The following is a 27,012-nucleotide window of genomic DNA, read 5'->3' on the forward strand; positions in this document are numbered from 1 at the left end:
TAAAATTACAGAACACTTTTATTTTCTTTTCCACATTATTCTATTCCGCCCATATTTTCGACAACAAATACATACCACATATACTTTTTTTTTTTTTTTTTTTGCGGTACGCGGGCCTCCCACTGTCGTGGCCTCTCCCGTTGCAGAGCACAGGCTCCGGACGCGCAGGCTCAGCGGCCATGGGTCACGGGCCCAGCCGCTCCGCAGCATGTGGGCTCTTCCCGGACCGGGGCACGAACCCGTGTCCCCTGCATCGGCAGGCGGACTCTCAACCACTGCACCACCAGGGAAGCCCCCACATATACTTTTATAATAAAGAGAAAATAAACAAACAGAACTGTACTTTCCTCTCTATCTTAACTGACCCCTGGGTCTAGATTAGAGATACTCAAGTTTGACCGGTGGTAATAAAAGAAGATCAGTGATACGATTTCCATGTATTTTGGAAAACATTTAGGACCTATGGTAAGTCTGGCCTCAACAATTGGCCTCTGGCCACTAAACAGCAGTTCTCTTTTCTGGAATTAAAGATTAGCACATTAACAAAATTAAAGCATGTCTCAAAATCAGACACCATCTCGTCTGCCATCTCAGCAAACTGCAGGTGAATGCATAATACAAAACTACGCAGAGGGCTTACAACACTATTTCACAAAGTTGGCTGCGTTCTTCCTCTTTTCACAGCTGGCCGGCCTGGTGCACAGCATGTTTAGCTACAAACAGCTCTGCTGACTCTCCCTGCAACATTTTCATGGCTCGCCAGTAGATCTGTCCGCAGTGCTCAGGTCTACCAAGGGGGTGGTTCAATTCTTCTTTGATGTAATCCATCCAAAGATCTTTAAAGGGAACCCCCAAAATTACTGTAAACATACAATTAGGTAACTGACAAGGCTTTATTACATAAACTTAATTATTTAATATCAATTCAATGCAAGATTTCTAAGAAACTTAATAACTTCTTGCTGTTATTTTCCTAGAACCCTATGGAAAACCTATGGAATACCTCTCTCAGCTTCTTTACACTACGGTATTTCAAAGCCTTTTTTTTTTTTTTTTTTTAAAGTAGAAATCTTCACTTGGATCGTGACAGTCTAGTGCTCTCACCTTCTGACACAGCCCACATTCTACTATAGAATGTGTATCTCTCAAGAAAACTGCTTTCACTTTAAAAAGAAAGAATCATGACAGTCTATATATTTCATAAACTCAAAAATACTAAATATTGTAGAGGGAGGATTTTGCTGAGTCTCTTTCAAGGTGAAACAGACCTCAATGAGTTCATTAGGACCTTGTCAGTCTGCTTAATAAAACTTGCTTGGGTTAGTAAAAATGCCATATTCATTCATTTCACTGGAAGGTCTGCTGAAACCTTGAAAAAGCTAATGCATTGTTTTAAAGCTGAGTTTAACAACTCTACATGTCAGTTTTTGAGTTCACAAGTAAACAGACTTTACATGACTTAACCTATACCAAGAAGTATATTTTACAAGTCCTATAAATTAGATACAATGTGGCAACAGCCCATGACAATCTTTGTCAATTAGTATCCCACTACCCTTCTGCTGTAATTCCCACCCCATTTTGTTCTGACCTACATTATTAACCTTTTCCTTACAAATATCACATTTTTCAAGGAAACCAAACCAAACAAACCTCCTTCTAGTCCAGAGTTCTTAACAGAAGACCCATGGATACCTGGGCTTGTGAACTTGAAATTATAAGCAAAATTATGTCTGCCAGCATTTATGCACTGAGTGAGGGAGGAGGCAGGGGAAGGATGCCAAGTTTTATCCTCAAAGAGGCCCATGACCCCAAAGCAGTTAAGAACCACTATTCTAACCATCATAGGTTACAGACCACACATGCAAACAGACCCACGTGTCTATAACTGAAGTTTACTTACCAGAATCTACAGATCCAAATTCTCTCAAAGCTCTCTCATAATATTCTCTTAAGTTCGCCATCTTGCAGGATTCCTAACAAAAATAATCAGACAATCTTGCCTCAAAAGCCTAATTTATAACGTCACAAATTCATTTCACACGTATTGTTACGCAGCTATCAACTATTAGGCATTTGAAGGGGAGGAGAGACAGGTTTAAATGAACACAGCCTGACTCTGAACCTATCCAGAGAAAAGTCAAAGACACTACATGGCAGAGTGAAGTAAACACCAAACAGTGATAAAAGCACTTTGTTTTGGTGGCAAGGAAAAAGCCTAATTAATTCTCACCTGGGGGAACATGGGCACCTCCACGGGAAAATATATGTGAAAGCCCTGAGGGAGGAGCAGGATTTAAATAAATAAATGGGGAAGGTTCTACTCCCTATGGTAAGGGATTTCTTCCTTTGAATATCTGGGCTCTAGCACATGTTAGCCATACCCACCTTAAAACTTTTTATATCAAGGCAAAATATATATAAATACTACTTATATGAACTTCAGGAAGTTTTCTGAACCCATCAGACAGACCTTAAAGTTTCCTCACCCATAAAATGAGGACAATAATATCTCTTAGGACAACTACAAGGATTCAATTAAAATGCTGATGAATTATGCACCAAGCAGAGTAGACAGTGCTAACTTTACAATCAATACATGTTAATTCTTCACCTCTACTTCCATTTAAACTATTCTCTTTGTTTCATTTTCAAAGCAGATTAATTAACATCTTCAGTTTAAAAATCTTTCTGTGTAGTCAAGTAACTATTTCCTCATTCCAATTTCTCTTCGCTGAGACTGTACTAATTTATAAAACGCCAGTTTAACCTCACATCTTACACATGCATGAAAAACAGAACCACACTTTGTGAAGGGCTCATAGTGTGCATGGAACTGTGCAAAGTCCTTTCCATCCAGTCTCCCATTTGGCCTTGTAACCCTCACACCCCTGGAACAGGTGTTCCGACCTCCTTTACAGATAAGGATGTCGAAGCTTAGAATTAAGTGACCTGCCCAAGGCACATAACCATTGTGTTATTAATCCAAAGCCTGGCTATGAATTATTACGCTAGACTAAGTCCTATACTGTAAGACAAGAACAGATCACTGACCCACACAATGGTCAAATCTATGAAAATAAGAGTTCAACCTCATTGTTACTTTTTCAAAATTCAAATAAAAATAATAAACACCAATCCCTGGACTTCCCTGGTGGTCCAGTGGTTAAAACTCCATGCTCCCACTGCAGGGGGCATGGGTTCAATCCCTGGTCGAGGAAGTTCTGCATGCCGTGCAGTGTGGCAAATAAAAAAAGTAAACAAATAAACACCAATCAAAATACCAAAATAAAAGAGAGAAGGCGAAACTGAACACTTGGAGAAGGTATGGAGGAAACAGGTATACTGATATATATACATGGTGATTATCACTATAAGTAAGTATAACTTTTATAGAACTATCTGGCAATATGTAAAGAACCATTTAAAAAGCCAGTATAGGGACTTCCCTGGTGGTCTAGTGTTTAAGAATCTGCCTGCCAGTGCAGGGGACACAGGTTGGAGCCCTGGTCCCAGAAGATCGCACATGCCGCGGAGCAACTAAGCCCGTGTGCCACAACTACTGAGCCTGCGCTCTAGAGCCCATGAGCCACAACTACTGAGCTCGCGTGCCACAATTACGGAAGCCCATGCGCCTAGAGACCGTGCTCCGCAACAAGAGAAGCCACCGCGATGAAAAGCCCGTGCACCGCAACGAAGAGTAGCCCCCGCTCGCTGCAACTAGAGAAAGCCCACGCACAGCAATGAAGACCCAACGAAGCCAAAATAAATAATAAATAAATAAATAAACTTATTTTAAAAAAAAACAAAAAAGCCAGTATCTCCAGTCCTCAAAAGAGAAGGAAAAAAAAAAACTATATAAGCAAAATGCTTGCAGCGCTGTTTTCAATATCAAAAATCTAGAAACAAACCTAAACGTAATGGAATGGTTAAGAAAACTACAGGTTTAAGAATAATACAACAACCATTAAAAATGATGCCAGGTAAAAACACAAGAATGTGTTTACAAAATGATGTTAAGGAAAAAACAGTGAGAACCTCCACATGTCACGTAAGTCAGAAATAAAACATCATAAAACTGTGCATATGTATGTAAATAAGGATTAAAGAAAACAACAAAAATAAAAATAAATATGATCGGTTGTGTTATTGCGAGGGGATTACAGATATATTTGGACTTTCATGTATAATTTTTTTTAACTGACACTTTCCTGTATTTTTTCTCACTCACAAGTTCAGTTAAAGAACACCAGAAACAGTTACGAGTGCCTACTCTCTACCTCACAACCCAAAACAAGAGACAGACGGGGCACTGGAGGCAGAAAAGCAGCACCTCACACAGCCTGGCAGGGAGGACTTCCTGTAAGAGGTGACATCTGAGTTGTCTAGTTTCCAGACATGTACCTTTTCTTCTTTGCTTACCATTCCTAAAGCCACATCTATGAAAAAGGGGTTGGAGGAAGGGACCAGAAATTATACTGTATTATAAGGACAGCTTTTTAAATAACAAAGTGCTACCATAGATTAGTTAGCACTAATCCACATTCCCAGACAAAAAATGCATAGACAGGACACTTACTTGCTCCTTTTCAAACTGGATCATCTTCCTGAAAAAATCAACTGAAAATGGACGGCTTTCCTGTAAACTAAAAAGGAACAGGGGGAACCGTTATCTTCCACAGTGAAGAAAGCCTCTTACATCGCATGAATATAAACACCTGCGCCAGTGCCTCCGCCACACGTAGCTGGATAAAGTCCTGGCTGCAGTTCAGCATGGCGACTGGACCTGGCTACCAGTCACTCACCATTTTCAATCTCCAGTGCCTTTACTCTTCACCACCACCAAACACCTACCCAGTTCTCTTCCTGTTCTCTTCTTTCTCACTCTCAGGGTTTTAAGTTCCCTCTCCTTCATCTCAAGGTCTTTTTGAAGGAGACCAAGAACTCCATTTCTAAGAATATATTCTAAGAAAATAATTTCCAATACGGACAAATAATATTTGTGCACAAAGGTTCATCAAAGCAGTTACTGTGGCCAAATAAATCATGGCACGTCCACAGGGTGGTATATCATATAGTTGTTTTTAATAAATGTTATTTATGAAGAATTGTAACTGGTAGGAAAAAGGCCAGTCTAATGTTCATCAATAAAAGTGGTACACCACGTGCGATTATAGCATAATCTCAGACATGTGAAAAACAAATTTTAAAATGATACATTAGGATGGTTTTTCTCTTGATGATAGGATTACAATGAATTATTAGTTACCTCTCTCTCTCTTTTTTTTAAATTTTCCACAATGGGTATGAACTTAACAGTCCTTGGATTTATTCCTCCATCTATTTGTGATTCATATAATCTGGGTACGAGGGGCTGAGAAGGGAGTTGAGAGACTCATAATAGCTATGCGTGTCTGTGAGTACCTTTTAAACACAGCTCTGGCCTTTTTGTAGCCACCACTTCGATAAGCCCAATCCAGGTACTTATCCTTCAGAGTGACTGAGTCGCCACCCGTGACAGCTAAGACAGCTTTCTAAAATTTAAAAGAAAAGAGAAACAAGCTACATGAGGAAATGTCTACATATCAAAACAAATTTTTCCAAAACCATCCCAGGCCATGCAATGAATAGGTGCTTTAAAAGGAGCACCTGCTTTAGAAATAACCCTTTGAAAGCTAGCCAACTAGCAGGGCTATCTGCTCATTCCCCACACACAAGACTTACAACAGGGGGCCTGTACCTTAAAGATTGCTTCAGTGTCTTCTTGGCTTTTGGCACCTTCACTCCACTCTGCCCAAGAAATCCACAATGGCAGACAAATCTGCTCACAATTTAAAAAAAAAAAAAAAAAAAAAAAGGTTAGAAAATGACATCTTAGCACTATGCTCTGAAAACTCGTCACTATAAAGACAGGTTCCTCCTGAGATAATCAATATGTGCAATACAGAGTCATTCCCAGTCTGCCCCACTGTACAGAACTCTCAGTACCACTCTCAGGAATGGTACACCGGAACACAGACAGCCTTCAGACCCAGTCGCCCAAAGCAATACTCTCCTGTTAATTCTACTTCCCCCTGTTGGGGAATACTGCCTAAAGTTATTATCATCAATTACCAGTAAGTTAAGCACTTAACAACCCCAAACTAGTCAGACCCAAGCTACCCAGGTCACGTCTCTGCTGTGTAGGACCACAACACAAGTGCTAACTAATCTAGGCTGAACTATCTAGCCTTTGTTCATGTCCCAGCAGCACATACAAATGAGCGGTAAAATAATTATGATTTTTTTTCCCCCTATTTTAACTCCTGGAATATCTTTTTCCTACTAGTATAAAAGATTCACTGCAAAGCTTTAAGGTTTAGTCTTTTAAACTTTAAAGTTTAGAAATAATATTCTATTAGTATTTCTCACTTATAAGATATATAAACAGGAATAGAAAAGTTTACATAATTTAGTCGACTTTCAAATAATGAATTAGAAATAGGCTGGTAAATGGAAGTAATTCTTCCACCCATGATCCCTGAACCATCATCACATATGCCCTCTGGGGCCAGCTTTCCTTAGACAAGTCTACTCCAAATGAGCTTTGGCTGCAGTCTTAAAAGGTTTCCCAAACAGAATGAAATACAAAAGACACAACTCACAGACCTGGGGTTTCAGGTGCACAAAGGCTTCTTCAAAAAGCATGGCTACGTCAGGGCTCTTTGAGGCAATCAGGACCTGCAGCTTCACCTGCCACATCATCACGGAGCCTCTGAACAATTCCATCCCGGCTCCTGCCACCTCCAGAGCTTCTGTAAGGAAGTCATGTTGCAGCAACAACTCGCTCTGGATAAGACAAAGGGTCATTGGAAAAGTATCTACTGAGAGCTACATTATCTATGGAAATGGGGACAAATAAAGACCTCATGCGAGGCAATAGATTCAACAGCCTTTCTTCTAAACCTTTCACCATGGTGCCCAAACAGGCGCAAAGTAAAAAATCTGGAATTTCTCCTCCATTCCCTGCTCCTATCCCCAAGGGCTATCAAAAAAACATAAGTGAAAAAAAAAAAAAAAACATAAGTGAAAAGCAGATGGCCTAAATAATTTAGGTTGAAAGTTATATTTTTAATAAAATAGTTCACTATAATAAAACCCACATCCACCACCAGTATTTGTGGGATGGTAAAGAAACAAGTTTATTCATTCAAACAGAGTTGGGCACACTATAAACTGGTACCCATTTTTCTGAAAAGAGTCATGAGACTGTTCATGCCACAAACTTGGGAATTTTACTTTAACAAATATGACCCAACAAATAAATGAACAGGAGGAAATATCTGTTTAAAAATGCTTCTGTCCACACTACTGTAACAGGGAAAGAAAAACCTAAAACCAATCCAATTCTACAAAATTGTGAAAAAGCAAGTAAATGGCAGTATATAATGCATTCATTCAGCAAGCATGTTAATTGCATGCTATACAGTCTAGACTCAATAATGAGGAGGTCAGGTGCATTCCCTACTGCCCACAGCGCCTCCAATTTAGTAGCAGAGAGGCTGATACGTACCATCACAGAAAAAGAATCATATGCTACAGGAGTACAAAGCAGAAGTACAAAGTACAAAACAGAAGAGTACAAAGTACAACAGAATCTTTGGCAGTGATGAGAAAGGACTCCCAGAAAGGAAGCCCCATCTATGCTGAGACTTAAGGAAGAACAGGCATTAGGTGAAAGCAGAGATCCCCAGGAAAAAGAGAAGACTCTCCCACCAGCATGTGCAAGAAGCTGAAGATGACAGAAAGCTTGGATCCGAAAGGAAATCCAAGTTCAGAATGCCAAAAGAAACTAATAATGGAAAGAGAGCAGGACTGCCAAGGCACTCTAAGCCACGCCCAGCTGAATTTACAGGGTGGGACGGACTGTCCTGCCAGCAGCATTCAGTAGCTCCAACAGAGCAGCTGAACTCATCAGGCCTGGGATTTTTCACAGATAGGTTCCATAATGGAAGAAGGGTACCCAGTCGTGGTACAATACAATACGCTACTAATATATATCAATAGTTTATGTCGATCTACGTATAAAGTATAGAAAAAATGTAAATGTAAAAACAGTACAACACAGTACAAAACAGCAAGACATTAACTGCAATTACATAAAAATTGTGTAAATTATATAAATCAAAAGAGGTTAAGAGTTATACAAATAAAAGGCATTCAATAAATATAAAGATTTTTGTCCTTTTTTTTCCACTAAGAAAGTATTTAAATACATTAACACATTCACCATCTCATGGAATGCTATCAACAACTTCGTGAGGTGGCAAAAACAAGGATCACTATCATTATTCTAAAATCAAGTAAACCAACTCAGAAGGGTTAAGTGGTTTGCCCATTACCTACCTATTAAGTCACAAAACCCAGTCTAGACCTGTGTATTCCCACACTACATTATTCTGGTCTCTATATAATAATCCTTACCCACTTCAGAGTATAAGGATGGGTTAATATGCCTCTTACCAGAATGTCAGCTTCTAAAACACTGAACACATCTAATTTGTCTTTATTGTACCAGCGGTTAATCTAAGCCAAGCGTAGGTTCAGGAAAACATGAATGGACGGACAAACAAAATACACCCAGTTGTGACTCTGTTCTGCGTGTTTTCCACTATATATTACAATATTCCTCCCTCTACTGGTACAGATTTCATTTCTGGCACACACTAAATACTGACAGCCAAATAATAAACACTCTCTACATCTACCATGCCAATCTTCCAAATGTGCTTAGCCATAAAACTATGTATATTAAAACACATGACACCAGCCTGAACCAACCAGAATTAAGTACATGTAATTGACACTGAATGTGTCCAGGTCCTTACCCACTGCTTGTACTGGAATTCTGATAGAAGTTTGAGATCATGTGCCTTCCTGAATGCAACCATGGTTCTTTCCAGCCTCTGAAATCAGAAAAACATCTCTCAGTTCATCACAAAGCTCCCAGCAGGGGTCTTTGGCCTCTGACAGGAACGAAAGCAGTTTTACACCTTTCTGAGAATTGAAAGAAGGGACAGAGGTGGTTTCACTTATGATTAAATGATCTGGGCAGTGGCACCAAGCACAACCCAGGAAGAGAGGACCTCCTTACCTGGTGGCCAGAACTAGGGCAAAGCAGACTCAGACCTTCAGAATGACAGGTCATTCACAGGACAAAGAGTGGTTATGCACCAAGTTCTTGGAAGCTGTCTCAGACCCCAAAAACCTGTGCCTATGTCCTTTCAGAAGACACTTTCTAGTCAGCCACTGTAACCACATAACAAAGTCAATACCTTCTCTCTGAGGTGCCGACTGCTTGTCTTCTTAGCAAACCTTTCCATGCAAAAGTTGATGTAACACTTGCACATGGCCTCTGGAAAAATCAGAGGGATTATGTTGATCAGACCAGCAATCCTTTTAGTTTAACAGTCATCGTACATCTTTTCTTTGAAGGGAAAACTCCTCTGAGGAAGAGTTTAAACTGGTTTAGTCTGGTGAAAAATATAAGTTATTCTGATTACAGCCTATCAAACATCTCAAATACTGAGGGCAAACAACTGAGTAGTGACATAAATACAAAAATTAAAAGTCTTATCCATGTCATGCACCCTTTACCTTTATTTTCCAATATTACAAAATTATCAAGTAAATCTATAATAGAAGATAATTAAGTAATGATAATGAAACAACCTTCTGAATGATCACATCCTAAGTATCATTTATTTCCCCAAATAAATGAACAAATGCCACAGCTATCGAGGAAGGTCATAAGAGAAAGAACAAGTTGGAAAAGCCAGGCACACTGTAAACTACCACAGAGAGGTTCCAGAAATGGATTCTGGTCATGGGAATGGAGCTTCAGGTTCATATTCAGGAACACCGTTACTCCTCAGCACACAGGGCCTGGTGAAGCTCACCTGTACGCAGAGTCTTCACCGCCTCTTCATACACAGCACAGCACCTCTCCTCCCGGCGGCCCACCTCTGCCACTTTGGTTTGTTTCGTTGTGGGCGGCTCTTCTCCTGGCTGTGACTCGATCTCTAATTCTCGGCGGGCCACATAATCCCAAGTGAGGGGGTCGTCTGTATGCAGAGCCTGAAGGCTGAAAAATACTGCCATCAACCTAGGACATAAGATTAACTCAGAACGTCAAACAGAGAGACAGTCCCGATGCTCTGAAAATGTACCCAGGACACCCCTTTAACAATTCCAGCACCAAAAGGGTCATTTCCCAACAGGCTCCCCAGATGTCTTCACCCTCACTATGTAAATGTTGTCAATGGATCAGAGCTGTCACACACTTGTTAGTTTCAGATTGTTTCAGACATCATTCACAAATGTTAACTTGTAGGTTAGCTCTCAAAGTCAAACCAGCAGGTATGTGTGACAAGATACCTGGTTCTCGAGCCCAAGAAAACCTTATCATATCTAGACTCTTGATTTTCTCTAATAGAAGGAGCCTAATCATGTACCGAAACCCTAAAGGTATCCACAGAGCAAACTGATCCAAGTTCTCTCTTATCTCCTACGAAAGTAAGAGTCCTATTAAGGGTGAAGTACCCACAAGGTAGGCTGCAAATAATTCTTCAACCATATAACCAGACATTAAAAGAATAATGTCTGGGGCTTCCCTGGTGGCGCAGTGGTTAAGAATCCGCCTGCCAATGTAGGGGACACGTGTTCAAGCCCTGGTCCGGGAAGATCCCACATGCTGCGGAGCAACTAAGCCCACGCACCACAACTACTGAGCCTGTGCTCTAGAGCCCACAAGCCACAACTACTGAGGCCACGTGCCACAATTACTGAAGCCCGCACGCCTAGAGCCCGTGCTCGGCAACAAGAGAAGCCACTGCAATGAGAAGCCCGTGCACCGCAACGAAGAGTAGCCCCTGCTCGCCACAACTAGAGAAAGCCCGCACGCAGCAACGAAGACTCAATGCAGTCAAAAATAAATAAATTAAAGAAATAAATTTAAAAAAAGAATAATGTCTGATTACCTGCAGCACTCAACTATAAACATTCCTGAGTACAACTCTCATCTTAAGGACAAAAGACATGCCAGGAAAGCAGGAATATAGATTTTTATATAAGCTATAGGACATATTTCTTATTGAACAAAGGCAAACTATTTCCCAAGGGAAGCCAGTAAGTGAGTCAAACAACTTCTCCAAAAATACACTTTTTATGTATACATAAAATACTATACAATAGTCCTAAAACAGCTTTCTTCCAAGGATTTTGTATGGTATCTTCTTTCCCCCTTTCTAAATACCCAACTTCAAACCCTTACCACAAGATCAAAACAGACATATTCACTTTTCCACTATTTTACTTACTCATCATAAATTTCTCTTTGCAGATCTTTGGCAAAGTCGAATAGCTGTGCAATTGAAAGCAGTGACACATGAAATTCTGCACCTAAAATTTAAAAAGCGGGGGAGGGGAGTAAGACTCTAAAGGAGCACTTTCTTAAAGTACTGGAGTTAGTTTTGGTTTTTTTATAAAATGGGAAGTAAGATACAACAAAAAAATCACCCACTATACAAGCAAAGTCATTATTAACATTTGAGTATTCATTAAGGACTTTATTCTAAGCATCTTTAGGACACAAAAGAATGTACTAAATCATTTACTCTTTTCAACTCCCCACATGATTTAAGTACTCAAAAACTTATTGAAATGTTCAGTTATAATCTAAGGGGAAATAAGCCTTTTCTGAAAGAATCGGGGCACTATTCCCTATAATCAGAGTTTTATACACATTCTAACAGAAATTTTCAAAATAGGCTAAAGGTTCCTCATTATAAATTGAATGTTTCACTTTCCCATCATAAATAAATTTTCAAAGGATACCTACTTTTAATTATGTTTACAGAATTTTTGTAGATGATCCTTGCCAACTCGCCCATAAGGATTTCTTCAGCATACTCGAGATTCCCCTAAAGAGTATGATATTAAACAACTGAACGGGTAATGCCAGTAAGTAGAAATAGTGCTAGAATGAAAATTAACAATCCTAGACTACCTGTGCCACATGACCTCTGGCAAATCACGTCTCTCTCTGGGCCAGTTCCCTCACTTGTAAAATGTACAGCTTGAATAAGATCACTGATCTTCCACTGTATTCTCAGGCTCCCAGAGTTGTAGCAAGATTACACGGCTTAAGGCCTCACTCTCTACCTAGACCAGAATAGGTCAAGTTTTACATGCCACGTTCACCCTTCTGTGTAAGATTTTATTTGGATAAAAAAGTTCAAAGCTGGTAACCACAATAACAGGTGATAGTGAAGTTCTTTTTTCAGCTCTAATATTCTCAAACTTGTTTCTTTAAACTTACTCTGTCACATAAAAAATTACATAAAAAGAAAAAGAAAGAAGGCTAGGAATCACACGTTTCACAACCTTTCTTGAGCTCCTTCGACCCATTAACATATCATTTAATGAGATCATAAAGAACAGTATGTAGCCATTCCATCAGTAATAATTTCAAGGACCACTCCAATTAGTCCAAATATCTATTTTTAAAGCACAAAATTCCATTTTTATTACTAAGCCCATTTTAATTAAATCAATGCAAGACATTTAAAAGTTTCAAAATATTAAGTTGGAAAGAAAAGTACATTCTAAAGATTTTCTTTTTTATTCCCACTTTGTCTCCAAGACCTGAAACCAAGAGCCACCAGGCAGTCAGTCGCGTGGTGCTGGAACTGCTGTGGCACTGGAATGGAACCCGCCAGCCACGGGCAGACCGGCAAGTCACGAACAGTGCTCCTAAAGATTTTCTGTTACTCCTAAGCAGGTTCAAAACACTATATCTTGTTAACAAGTGACAATACATTAGGATCTTACCACATCCATCTTGGCTTTTTCAAACTCTTGCTTTTCCTTCCTCAGTTTCTCAGCATGCATCAGCTCCATCCTAAAATACTAACACAGAAGGGAAATAATGAACTGAAAACCTTTGGAGATAATTTTTTAATTAGAAATATATAACATGCTTCTTTTTACTCATAAATATCAGATCTGGGGAAGTGTGGAGGGAGTGTTATAATCTATCTTGTTATGAAACTAGCTGACGTTGATGAGGCTTTGTTTTTTTTTTTTTTGGTCGTGCCACGTGTCTTGCAGGATCTTAGTTCCCCAACCAGGGATAGAACCCGGGTCCCTGCTGTGACCACCAGGGAATTCCCTCTCCTGAATGTTTCTATACAAACATATGGTTAACACATAATACAAAGTTGGATTTGTCCAGAATTTTTAATACTTTGAATTCTGTGTTACAAGACATATTAAAATGACAAGTTTAAAAACGATGTTTGGGCTTCCCTGGTGGCGCAGTGGTTGGGAGTCTGCCTGCCGATGCAGGGGACACGGGTTCGTGCCCCGGTCCAGGAAGATCCCACATGCCGCAGTGAGCCATGGCCGCTGAGCCTGTGCATCCGGAGCCTGTGCTCCGCAACGAGAGAGGCCACAGCAGTGTGAGGCCCGCGTAGCACAAAAAAAAAAAAAACAATGTTTATATTCATTAACCCAAAAATTCTGCTTCCAGAAATCGATCATAAGGAAATAATCCTAAATACCTAGAAGTTTCATACACAAGGGTATAAGAGCAAATAACGCAGACAATCTAAGTGTCTAAAAGTAGGGAAAGTAAAATATATTATAAAAGAAGCAGACTGGTGATGCGGCCATAAAACAGTTACAATAATTTAGTAATGGTGCATCACATTTCTAGTGATATTCTACTTTGTTTTTAAAGCTGGCTATAAAATTTTGCATGTAACACAATTACATTATGTAAAAAATGTGCACAGGAAAAAAGCCTATGAAGAAATGTTAATAGTATTTGTCCTCAATCAGTCACACTGTTTCCTTTTCTGTGCTTTTCTGGCTTTTTTCCCCAAGATTTTCTACAAAGTACATATTACTTTTAGAGTGTAAAATTTAAAAAAAATTTTTTTTTTAACAAATGCAACTATCAGAACAGATAATGTATATCTCAAAACGTGACTTGGAGATACCTGGAGGTTCTCAAAACCCTTTCAGAGGGTCTACAAGGTTAAAACTATTTTCATAATAGTATAACATGTTATTTGCCTTTTTCACTCTTATTCTGTCAAGAGTTTAAGGTTTTTCAGAGGCTATATGATGGGTGCTATCGCCCACAATGAATGCAAAAGCAGAGATGAGAATATAGCTTGTCTTCTATTCAGTCAGATATTCAGGAGATTAGCAAATATGTAAAATAAGGCCATTCTTCTCTTTAAACTTTGTTTCAGAAGAGTTTTTTTCATTTAAAAATAAGTAACCTATATTGACATGTAATGGGTTTATTATTTTAAGTGAGTATTTTTGACTTCTTGGTTTTAATCTTCAATTAAATATTTAATTTTCAAATAAAAATTAACAGATAACCCACATAACGAAAGATCCTTGGGGATTTTGGTAATTTAAGATTGTAAAGGGGTCCTAAGACCAAAACGTTTGAATACCACTAATATAAATTAATATATACTAACATGGGACTATATTCGTGATGTATTTAGGTAAAAATATAGAACACAAAAATGTGTAGTAGAATCCCACTTTTCAGAACAAAGCCTGTTTTAAATATCTGTAATATGCATAAAAGTATGGGAGGTAAAATTATGAATACTTTTTCTGTTACTTTTTTCAAAAAACTGCTGTCTCTGAACCATTTATAATAAATAAATTCTATTTACTTTTGATAAGAATAAGCAAAAAATCGATTTCCATTTTAGAAAATACAAGTCTAGGCAATTGTGAAAGCCTCCAAAAAACATAAACAATAACACCATACAATAGCACTCTAATAGCAGGGATGACTGATTCTTATAATAGTTTCTCAATAAAAATAATAAAGGCCACAAAGAACTGTCTAACAGAATATGAAGAGAAAGGACGCAAGACTATAAAATAAAACATTAAATTACTACAAAACCAAAATACAGTTGAGACAGCTACAAAACCTATTAGCTTTAAGACCCATCACACATAGGGGTCTTAATGAGGGTCTCCCTCATCACACAGGGCTTAATTTTCCTTTGAAAGTTCAACAGTAGTTTCTCCCTTATTCTGACAAACACCTCAGAAAAGGGTGCAGTTTCAATAATAGGTCATTTCTAGCATTTGTCGGGGTTTTTTAAAATTAAGTCTGGCTATCATTCATTGTTCTAGTGCACCCCTCTAAGAGGGAATAAGTCCACCAGGAGGGGAAGGAAATATCTATCTCAAGAAAACTAGATGAAGAGAATAAAAACAAAGTGGGAAAAACAGCAAGGGAAGCCAAAAGAAGCAGGAAGGAGATGGGAGGGGAGAGCAGGAGAAGGGGAGGGGAATAAATGAATGAATGAATGAATACATACATACAGAGATATAAAGATGGCTGAACCCTGACCCTCAAGTAAAGAAAGGTAGGGTCCAGTTCCCTATCCCTCCCCACAGTAATGGACAGGTAGGAGTTCCAATCTCTCACTGAAAACCTGGAAGATGAGCAAAGTCAGCACCTACTACTGGCCAAGAAATACCCTTCTGACCCCCTTTCCCCAGCAGCTCCCCTACTTATTCCTAGTCTCCATAAATCGAAGCCTTTTTAACTTAATAAAGTATATACATCTCCAGAGGACCAAACTAAGACATGACGCTCACCTTATGTTCACACACACTCACCTCTTGATAAAGTTTCGGGCACTCTGGATGAAAGCGCAGAGCCCGAAGAAATAGTTGTCTTGCACTTTCTGAAGACAAGCGATCTTCCATTTCCCATTTGGCCGCCATAATCCACAAGGCTGTAAGTGAAAAACATCAGACTTCATTTCAATAAAGTAATCAAGTCAGGTATGAAAAGACCAATGCTCCAATTTTGATACCCAAAGATCTTTTCTTTAAAATCTTATCAAAAGAGGAAGAGGATGGAGATAGGGAATTTCTAATGGTTATCTGTAAAGTATTGTTGCTTTATCTAAAATTTAGAGTGTTCTAAACCAAATCTGTAAATGTTAATATCTGTGGGTACTTATGTGCCCGTTACTCTATTCCATCAGATCTAAGGTCAACATCATCATTAACTCACATACAAATTTTTAATGTCTCAAAATGCTGGAAAAAATTGTGCATCTTAGAGTCAGTGAAATAAATTATTTTGCTCTTTTCTCTGTATTTAAAGTAGTTGATAGTTTTTCTCAAATGACTCAATTTTTAAAGTAAATTTTTTATTGTACCTACTGGGAATAAAGTCTTCAAACAAACAAACAAAAAACCTTTGTCCTTCTACATAAGAAATTAACCTTGAGGTAACATTCTAGTTATCTCCCTAGAAACTTCATAAAGATCAGCAATTACCAGACACAGAGAATGGATCTGAGGACACAGGGAGGGAGAAGGGTAAGCTGGGACGAAGTGAGAGAGTGGCATGGACACATATACACTACTAAATGTAAAATAAATAGCTAGTGGGAAGCAGCCGCATAGCACAGGGAGATCAGCTCGGTGCTTTGTGTCCACCTAGAGGGGTGGGATAGGGAGGGCGGGAGGGAGATGCAAGAGGGAGGGGATATGGGGATATAGGTATATGCATAGCTGATTCACTTTGTTATACAGCAGAAACTAACACACCATTATAAAGCAATTATACTCCAATAAAGATGTTAAAAAAAAAAAAGATCAGCTATTACCAGGCAAGATTGCTTTTGGTAAAAATGACCCACGGTTTGTAACTGTGTCTGGACGAGGAGGGCTATCAATGGTAGACAGCCACTGCTCTGGGCTTTCTTGAGCATGTGACTCCTGAAACTGAGCACAGTTCACAGATATAATACCTGGAAGTTGCACCCATCCAGGGGTCCTCTACGCCAGTGTGGCTCCTCTGCCCACTCCCATGCTCTCATGCCCTCCCACCAAAGACAAGCCTCTGAACGGCTGACAGTACTAACGCTGTCTTGTTGTATCCTTCGGAATCAACCGGTGCCAAATGTAGCCGATTTTGAGTCTCGTGCGCTGTAAACCTAATACTCCAGAACAGACACTGAAGCACCTTCACTATAAAATATCGTACTGTTTACACAGTGTTCACAAGAGAAGTCCTTCTCTTACAAAACTTGAGTACCTACTCTGTGCTAATCGCTCTTGTAAAATCTGTATTAATATTTTCCCCTTTATGTTTCTGAAATCCTCAGACTTGACTGCCTCCAAACAGAATTCCCCTCAAAGGACTGAAGAGTTTCCTTCACCATCAGCTAAAAAGAAACTCAGTCCTTCTTGCTCACAGATACAATACCTGGCACAGTAACTAGTTCACAGTAGCAGGGATGAACTAAGAGGCAGCTATTCAGGAATAAAAACTGCTGAGGCCAAGTTCATATGCTCAAGTTCTCAAAAGAATTCTCTTAGGTTTAATCAAGCAAAATAAATTCCAAAATGGCTTGAGTCTACAAATAAGGTAGGAAAAGAACTGACAAGGATTTCACCATACCTGGCTTGTTCGAATGAATGGCCAACATGGCAGAGAATACCTTGCTAAGTTGAACTTTGGTAGCCTGTAAAAGAAGAAAAATTCTACTTCCTGCACAGCAAAATCATTGCTATTAAACTCTTAAGTGATCTGCACTGTACCCTCACCAACTATGAACTCCAATGAGGCGACATCTGCTATTGCTAAGGACATATAAACAAATAGATTCACTCAGGGTTCTCTTCTACCTAAACCACTTAAACATTTTAAATATCTAAAAAATGTTTTCAACTTTACTGAACATATATGCATAAAGACCCTTTTCTTTTCAGCTGATATGGAAGCCATTTATATAGTCATTCAAATATGCAACAGCCTTCTTGGGTTCTTTTCCCATTTGTTAACCTTACACACCTTTGGAGAAAACATGGAGTTCAATAGAGTCAAGGATGAGGTTTAAAATGCAGACTAACCAAAAGCAGGAAAGAGGGACCAAGACAGAGCTGCCCAATACTCACCCACTTCTTACAAAAGACTACATAAGACAGCCAAAGTTGAACATCATCCTGCAAGAAAAGCAATGGAGTAAGTTGCCTGAGTTTGAATTTTATATACAATACACCTTTGCATTAATTTTGTTTGCAACAGAGGCAGATTTCAGAAAATCCAATGTGCCACATCCCTCAGCCTATTAGGCTGTTCCTTACCCGCCTTAGATCTCTTAACCATGACAACTTGTTCTGTCCCCCCACTCCCACCTACTATGATCTAAGACAAAATTTATCATCTATCCAATTTGTTCAATGCACTTCTGAAATGGTCTCAATCAGAGGCAGCAAACTAAAATTTGTCATTCCCAAGAATCCAAAGTACTTCCCATATAATATATCTCGGTCCCAGAACCAAACTTGAAGAAAACCAAGTTACTGAGGTGCTGCACCTACTCTAACCTTATCTTCCACCTCCAAGTACCCCAGCTCGGGGTACTTTACTTAGAGACATATCCAAATCCTAGACAATTTTCTGATCCTTAAATATGAATCAAATCCACTGTTTTCATGTTTTCAGCATCATTCTCACAGACTAACTCTAAGGCAATGCGATCAATTTTCTTAATGGTTTCGTAAGTGGTTTCAAGTCATGATATTATCATTAGAATAAGTATTGAGATACCCAAGATAAGAATCCACAACCATACATTTGAATATCCATATTCACAATACGTAGAATACACATCTTCACATCCCTTACAGCTAAGGGCACTCTGAACACATACTTTCCACTTGGCTGACGCACGTCGGAAGACACCTTGTACCCGGTGTACGATAGAATTTTCAATCTCATCCTTCTTAAATGAATACCCAATACGCTAAAAAGGGACATTAAAAAAAAAAAGCCTCAGTTTAATCCCATTTATCCAAAGCAGCATTCCCAGTTGATCTTTAAACAGTACTGGTAGAGAAAGCAAATAATTACAAGTATCATTATGAGCGCACCACCACACAATTATCAATGCCAACTACTTCCCAAACCCAAGTTCTAGCTTTGCAGTCACACTATTTAATTCTATATATTTTTCCAACTTCCAGAAAATCATCTACTTACAACCCGTCTTCGCTGGATCAGTTCCAAAAGATTGATTTCATACTATGAAAGAAAAACATACAAAAAAAGAGAAAACAAGAAAAAGTATAACTTTTTATATAGAGGAGGCGCATTTAGTCAAAATCATAAAGTAAATAAAGATCAAGAACACAAAACAGAAAATAATTTGCTATCAAGAAACCTAATTTACAGTAAATGTCTAGCATTCACTAAAAATTCACCTTACATCTGCAAAACTCAAAAATACATACATTAGCATGCATCTAAACATCTTAGATACAAAGAAAGCACGTTACTAAAACTCTAAGACTTCTAAGATTTACAATATCAATCTAACTTCCTCGTCTACAACGGTGTGTTCAGACTTTTAGGAAACTAACCATTCAAAAATTTTAGCTGACGCACAAGCAAATAAAGCAGATAAACAGGGTTGTACTAGCTGAAACAGGGCACCTAATTGGCTCTCCCTACCCTTGCCTCCAAAGGACCACTGAGAACCTCTAAGACTCTCCAAAAACCACTACTATATAATTCCTCTCTAAGCTTGAAGACTACTAGAGACAGAAGGCACAGAACCTTACAAGATCGCCTGCTTCATTTTAAAACTGTCTTATGAAATATTTGAAGCATACAGAACACCCATGCAGCTACCACACAGCTATGTCAAAGCCTACATTTTACTATATTTGATTCAAAACGTTTTTAGAAATAAAACATTTCAAATAAAGGCAAAGCGCCCCATGTCTGATTCCACCCTTCTCCCTCTCCAGAGGAAATGATGATCTTGACTCAGGTGTTTATCGTTCACAAGCATGACTTCAAACTTCATTATAATGTTGTCTTGAATGCTTTTAAACTTTATACAACTGGTATCATACTGAATGAAACCATCACTCCATATTTTTACTGAGCATTTTGACTTTAGATATATCCCTGCTGTCATGTAGAATTCAAGTCCATTCATTTTAACTGCTGTATAGCATTTCATTATATGAACATGCAATTTACCTATCCTTCCTCCTGTGATGCGTATTTGTTTCCAATTTTTCTATTACAAAAAGCTGCAATTAATATTCTTGTACACATCTTCTTGTGGATATATCCAGGAACTTTACCACTAACATGTAAGCTCGTCAAGAACATGACTTCTGTCTGCTTAATTTATTGTTCTACCCCATCAGTGTCATGTACATAACAGGTACTCAATATACACTGTATGACTGAATGAATGGAATTGCTGGGTCACACAGTACATGCATCTTCAACTTCATGGGATATTGCCAAATTGCTCTTGAAAGTGGTGGGACAAATTATATGCTGATACTGTCAGTCTTTAAAACGTTTATTAATATGATGGGTATAAAGTAGTACTGCACCCTGGTTTTAATCAATACTTACCTGATTACTAACGAGGCTAACATCTTTTCAAAAGTTTACCAATGACTGATGTTTCCCCTTTGTGAACTGCATGTACCTATTTCTCCAGTTGTTTTCATTTTCTTTCCACTTGTTTGTCATTTCTTCTTGATTTGTAGTTTTTTACATATTCTAGATTCTGACTATGTTGCAAATATTTTCTCTCATTCTGTGGCTTATCTTTTTACATTATTTACGATGTCTATTTTGCACAGAAATTTTTACCTTTAACATAGTCAAATCAATCTTCTCTTTCATGGTTTGTGCTTTCACAGTCTTCTTCATTTTAAGAAACTTTTCCCTACCAGAATGTAAACTGGTACAGCCACTATGGAAAACAGTATAGAGTTTCCTTAAAAAACTAAAAACATAGAGTTGCCATATGATCCAGCAATCCCACTCCTGGGCATACATCCAGAAAACTATAATTCGAAAAGATACATGCACCCCAGTGTTCCTAGCAGCACTATTTACTATTTACCAAGACATGGAAGCAACCTAAATGTCCATCGACAGATGAATGGATAAAGAAGATATGCTATATATATGTAATGGAATACTACTCAGCCATAAAAAAGAATAAAATAATGCCATTTGCAGCAACATGGATGGACCCAGAGATTATCACAGTAAGGGAAGTAAGTCAGAAAGAGAAAGACAAATACCATATGATATCACTTATATGTGGAATCTAAAATATGACACAAATGAACTTACTAACGAATCAGAAACAGACCCACAGACATAGAAAACAAACTCAGGTTACCAAAAGGGAAACAGGATGGAGGAGGGATAAGTTAGGAGTTTGGGATTAGCAGATACAAACTACTATATATAAAATAGATAAACAACAAGATCCTACTGTATAGCACAGGGAACTACATTCAGTATCCTGAAATAACCCATAATAGAAAAGAATATGAAAAATATGTATACATATGGATAGCTGAATCACTTTGCTGTCCACCAGAAACTAACACAACATTGTAATTCAACTATACTTCAATTTAGAAAAAAAAAAAACCTTTCCCTACCTGAAGTCATTCATATTTTTTTGTAGAAGATTTAGTTTTCCCACATTTATCTATTCAATTCCATAGGAATCTATTTTTGCATGAGGAAGGGATCTAATTTTATGTTTTCAATGTGGATAATCAGAATCTCAATATAAAGTGCCACTTATGTCTCATAGCAAGTATATATGGTTGTGTGCAGGCAGAGGGGGTATACATGTAAGAGAGGTGTGTATGTGAGTTTTTATATCAACTTATTTCAATTTGTGCTCTAAAACTAAACAAATCAACCTATTCCACACATAGCTCTTCAAATATATGAAGAGTGAAATTATTTGCCACTTCTTAAGTCTCCCTAAGGTTATACATCTCCATTTCCTTCAATGATTCCTCCCAGAACAAGGTTTACGTCCTGGCTGCCTTCTAACTAAAGTCTTCTTAAAATATCAAAGTCCTTCTTAAGATGTCATCCTGAGCTGACAATGCTCCAGACATAGTCTGACAAATGCAAAATATTTTTTCAAACCAACGTCTTCTGAGTGCCTACTGTTTGCAACCTCCTCTGCTCAGCTAACTTACCCAACACTCTACTTCTGTTCATGTAATCACTTAGATTATATGTTTTGACATGACATACTTCTTGATCTATTTTGATATAGCAATCTACTGAGCTTTAGGACCTCCTTCAAATACAAGATTCTTAGCCAGGTCTCATACATTGTTCATTCAGTAGGTTTTTTTAAAAGCTAAACTTAGAACCTTTTATAATGTTTATATTAGTGTTAAAGTATAAGATTTATTTGTTTTGGTTTTTAATTTTATTTATTTATTGGCTGCGTTGGGTCTTCGTTGCTGCACGCGGGCTTTCTCTAGTTGTGGAGAGCGGGGGCTACTCTACATTGCGGTGTGTGGGCTTCTAATTGCAGTGGCTTCTCTTGTTGTGGAGCACGGGCTCTAGGCGCGCGGGCTGCGGTAGTTGTGGCACACGGGCTCTAGAGAGCAGGCTCAGTAGTTGTGGAGCACGGGCTTAGTTGCTCCGCGGCATGTGGGAACTTCCCGGAGCAGGGCTCGAACCCATGTCCCCTGCATTGGCAGGCAGACTCTTAACCACTGCGCCACCAGGGAAGTCCCAAAGTAGAGGATTTATAACATCTTATTATTGGATTCTTTCTGAATCCTGATTTTTATCATCCAACACATTATTCTCTCCCACTGAAAACTGATCTAGCATGTGTGTGTGTGTGTGTGTGTGTATATATATATATTTTTTTTGGGGGGGGGTTGCTGCGTTGGGTCTTCGTTGCTTGTGCATGGGCATTCTCTAGTTGCGGCATGCAAGCTCTAGAGTGCAGGCTCAGTAGTTGTGGCGCACGGGCTTAGCTGCCCCATGGCACGTGGGATCTTCCCAGACCAGGGATCGAACCTGTGTCCCCTGCATTGGTAGGCGGATTCTTAACCACTGGACCACCAGGGAAGTCCCAAGCATGTATATTTTATCTTCAATCAAATCTTCCATTCATTTACAGGACTGAAGAATCTTGCAGCGTACCTCACCTCTCTCTAAATCGACAGACCTCAGGCACATAAGCATTAACTTCCTAACCATGTGCTATCATCAAACTCACTTTCCTTTATTTTTCCCCACAAGACATAATTGATCAAACCTCTTGCTGAAATCCTGATACACTGGGTCTTTGGCAGACTCTGATCTACTAACCCGATAGAAGAAAAAAATGTTCAGTTTGCCAAGGACCAAAGCCTTAGTGGAGAAACACTATTACCAAATTACCTCTATTCCTGTTCAAAAATTACCTGTCTAATCATCAGTTCCAGAATTTTGTAGGAAACTGACATCAAGCTCACTATTCCATAACTGATTTTACATTTGTGAGGGGATTAAAAAGTAATAAAATTATTCACTTACTTGAACATAATTGATAAAGTCTTCCTTAAAAAGAGTTCTTCGCTGTATTCTGTATTCTAGATCTGAAGCCTTTTTAATGATAGCCCTAAGGAGAAAGCCATTTAAAATGTAACACTTGAAACAAGAAGTTAAATAAATAACTTTGGAATTTTTAGAGTTTATTTTTAATATATTTGAAACATCTATTTGCCAAAATATATAATTCCCAAATAATTATCCTTCATAAGCAAGTACATATTTTCTTTTTATAAATTTATTTATTTTTATTTTTGGCTGCATTGGGTCTTCGTTGCTGCCTGTGAGCTTTCTCTAGTTGTGGTGAGTGGGGTCTACTCTTCCCTGCTGTGCAGGGGCTTCTCATTGCGGTGGCTTCTCTTGTTGTGGAGCATGGGCTCTAGGCACGCAGGCTTCAGTAGTTGTGGCTCACAGACTCTAGAGCGCAGGCTCAGTAGTTGTGGAGCACGGGCTTAGCTGCTCCACGGCATGTGGAAACTTCCTGGACCAGGGCTCGAACCCGTATCCCCTGCATTGGCAGGCAGATTCTTAACCACTGCACCACCAGGGAAGTCCCCGTATTCTCTTACATAATTACCTCTGTGTTCTTTTTTATTATTATTATAAAGTATAGCTGATTTACAATATACTAGTTTCAGGACTTCTGTGGTCTTAAGGGCATGAAGATGTACCTTAAAACTTTCATGAAAATCACGTCAATCGATTGCCAGGACCACTGACATTCCCACCAGCAAAGTAAATAATCTTAAGTAGTACTTTACATTATTTATATGTGGTATTAGTAGAGATTTCTTTTCCTCCAAATTCAAGTCAATTGGGTTTTAATAATAATCAAATTTCTTTCCTAAATTCCTCTTATTTCTGAATTTTCAACAGGTAGATTTAAAAAAAAAAAAAAACCTAGATTGTCTCTACCTATATCACTACTGCAGAGGGCTTATGGGAGAAGACTCACTGTATTTAGGTAAGGGATGAACTAAATACAGAGTCCACTCTTATTAAAGAGTCCACAGTATGTTGCGTTTCATAAACAAATGTTTACTTTAAGGTTCCCATAGCCACAGTACTACATTCGCAGTCATTGTAAAATGAAGAAATAGTCACAGTAAACTATTAAAAACTATTATACAAATTAATGAGTAACAACTATATACTAGTTGTTGGCGAAGCCCTGGGGTAAAATATAAAATCGAATTAAATGATCCCCATCTTCAAGTCTTGTTAGAATTATCTACTCCTCCTGGGCTCCCACGGCTCTCTGTTCACATCTCTAGGGCAGTACTCTACTACAATCAACTTACAGTACGCTGCACTGTGATCAAAATGTTTCACTTGTCTGTCTCCCCCACCATACTGTGTCAGGGCACCTAGCTCTTGACGGGCGGGTATCCTGGTTTTATCCCCTTTATAGCCTCAAAACCTCCTCCATGAAGAGCTGTCTGTATGTTTGAGGGGTAAATGGACGGATCACCTTGCAATGAATGAGAAATTAATTCTGGGCATCATCAGAATCTGGAAATGGGCTTCTACCACATTAGAAAATATAAACACAACCCAAGTGCCCCCTATCCCTGCCCCCCGCCACACACACGCCCCAGCCTCCCCTCTCTACCCGCCCCAGCCCTTCCTCTTCCTCCGCTCTCTCACTTAATCTCCGCACGACTGAACAGTCCAATGCGCTCCAGCTGTTGCAATTCGGGGAGTCGATCCTCTATGCGTTCCTGAATTATCTCCGCCATGAGGTCGAACTCTACAACCCGGCAGAGACCTTCTCACAGCCAACACGCGCAGGAAGCGCCCCCTCTCTATTCCGGGGACCCGGCCTAGACGCTCGCACGTGCTGACGTAACGTGCGCCCCAGGTCCCGCCTTTTCCGCTTCCGCCGCCTGGCCCTTGGACAGGGAGCCCTGGCTCTTGCAGCCGCTGTCTCCCCCTGGCGACTGACTGTGGGTTTGCAGCGAGCACCGCCCCCCTTCTCTGGAGGACTCAAGAGGACGGGAGTCGAGGGGTGGGGCCAGGATGGGGGCGGGGCTCAGTGCGCGGGATCTGGGATCGCGAAAATCACCTCGGGTCTAGAGGGGTTACCTGAAAGGGGCGTGAAATGCATTTTCTGCAAGATATTATCTCCTTTTATTCTGATTTCCAACACCAAGAACCAAAATACAACCAAACCGGGACTTCCCTGGTGGCACAGTGGTTAAGAAGCTGCGCTCCCAATGCAGGGGACCTAGGTTCCATCCCTGGTCAGGGAACTAGATCCCACGTGCGTGCCGCAACTAAGAGTTTGCATGTCACAACTAAGGAGCCCACAAGCCACAACAAAGACCCAGCGCAAATAAATAAATAAATAAGTACTTTTTAAAAAATACAAACAAACCGAGGGGAAAGGATAGAGGATATCGTAAAATTATAGTAAACATTTCAATGAGGCGTAATGAAAATTGTAGGGGGTGCTAAAATGGATCAGGCTGTCCCAAACACTATGTCTTTGCTTTCAACTAGATTTAGTAAACCAGTGTGATACTGGTTTTCCATGTGCCAATTAGACGGCTGGTTAATTTTTAAATGGGGAGACATTTTTATTACTTAAAACACTATACTGGCTTTGTAGATGCAGTCTTTCAAAATACGGCCCTGGGTGGGTATCAGAAACTGTATTTTTTTTAGAAGAGGGAATCTTGGTATTGAAAAGTTTGGGAGTTACCCAAAGAAGAATCAATAAGATATAGACCCTCCTTAAACCTTTGCCCAAGCAACTTAGCATTTCTAAGGGAACCGTCAGACAACCGCGCTTGAAAGCGACATTGCTGGTGTAATTACTAAACCTAAAATATTAACTACATGGTTCAGTTTTTTTTAAGTTCTGGAAGATGATTTAAAAAACCAAAGCTGGAGTTCTTGCTAGACCTGTTTACTTCAACATTGGCATTAGCACCTTGATCCTCCGTGTGATTTATTAAAGAAGAATATATGCTTAGCAAGAGTTCCACCCTTGACCCTTGTGCCTTTCCTTTCCACTGGTCTCAGAATTTAGGCTAAGGTTGGCTTGATTCTTGATCCCCTCAGCTCTAAGACATGAGGGAAGTGGATGTAAAACAAAGATGGAATTTCTTTGTAATAGGAAAGTCTTTAGGGGCCTGTGTTAACAGTAAGAGCAGGAATGCCACTAGAAAGTAAGGTCCATATGGGCAGGTGATTTTTGTTTGTTTTGTCTACTTCGATACCTGGGCACTTAGAACAACGCCTAAAATATAATAAGCACTCAATTAGTAAATTCATGACAGAATAAGAAAATGTACTAAATATTCTTTAGGTCCAAAGGAGTCAGCAAGCTCTGAGAGATTGTAATCTTTCCTTTCAAGGCAAATTTGATGGATAACTACATCAAATCAACCCAACTATAAACACTTTCCTCCCTTATTTTCAAATTTAGCTTCTATGCTTATCTTGCTCTAGGAATTATCATAACGGTAATGGCAAAGCCTTCTTGTGTCTCTTCTGTATCTCATAATAATAGCTATCACTTATTTTGGACTTACTATGTGCCC

The 27,012-nt window shown here is 39.1% G+C and overlaps 1 protein-coding gene and 1 non-coding gene across 3 annotated transcripts; both read right to left on the minus strand.

The window, feature by feature from the left end:
* Positions 1-25,316, minus strand: UTP6 (UTP6 small subunit processome component). 2 transcript variants are annotated; one of them, XM_029212826.1, is made up of 19 exons: positions 25,112-25,316; positions 23,450-23,534; positions 19,097-19,138; positions 18,768-18,860; positions 18,010-18,057; positions 17,513-17,576; positions 15,712-15,830; positions 12,871-12,948; positions 11,879-11,960; positions 11,358-11,439; positions 9,939-10,123; positions 9,315-9,394; positions 8,868-8,945; positions 6,649-6,828; positions 5,741-5,821; positions 5,425-5,534; positions 4,580-4,646; positions 1,904-1,976; positions 1-836 (listed from the first exon to the last, which is right to left on the minus strand). In XM_029212826.1, exons 1-19 carry the CDS (start codon positions 25,201-25,203, stop codon positions 679-681), a joined length of 1,797 nt encoding a protein of 598 aa, XP_029068659.1. In that variant the 5' UTR covers positions 25,204-25,316; the 3' UTR covers positions 1-678. The 2 variants fall into 2 exon arrangements, with proteins under 2 accessions (XP_029068659.1, XP_029068660.1); XM_029212827.1 differs by lacking the exon at positions 18,768-18,860 and having other exon boundaries at positions 25,112-25,252.
* Positions 12,670-12,792, minus strand: LOC114889822. The gene has a single exon (XR_003792124.1). It is a non-coding gene; the product is annotated as a small nucleolar RNA SNORA54 (small nucleolar RNA).
* Positions 25,317-27,012: the final 1,696 nt, after the last annotated feature.

Source organism: Monodon monoceros, unplaced genomic scaffold, assembly GCF_005190385.1.
Source record: "Monodon monoceros isolate NGI ecotype Baffin Bay Population unplaced genomic scaffold, NGI_Narwhal_1 Super_Scaffold_9, whole genome shotgun sequence".
Classification (NCBI taxonomy): domain Eukaryota; kingdom Metazoa; phylum Chordata; class Mammalia; order Artiodactyla; family Monodontidae; genus Monodon; species Monodon monoceros.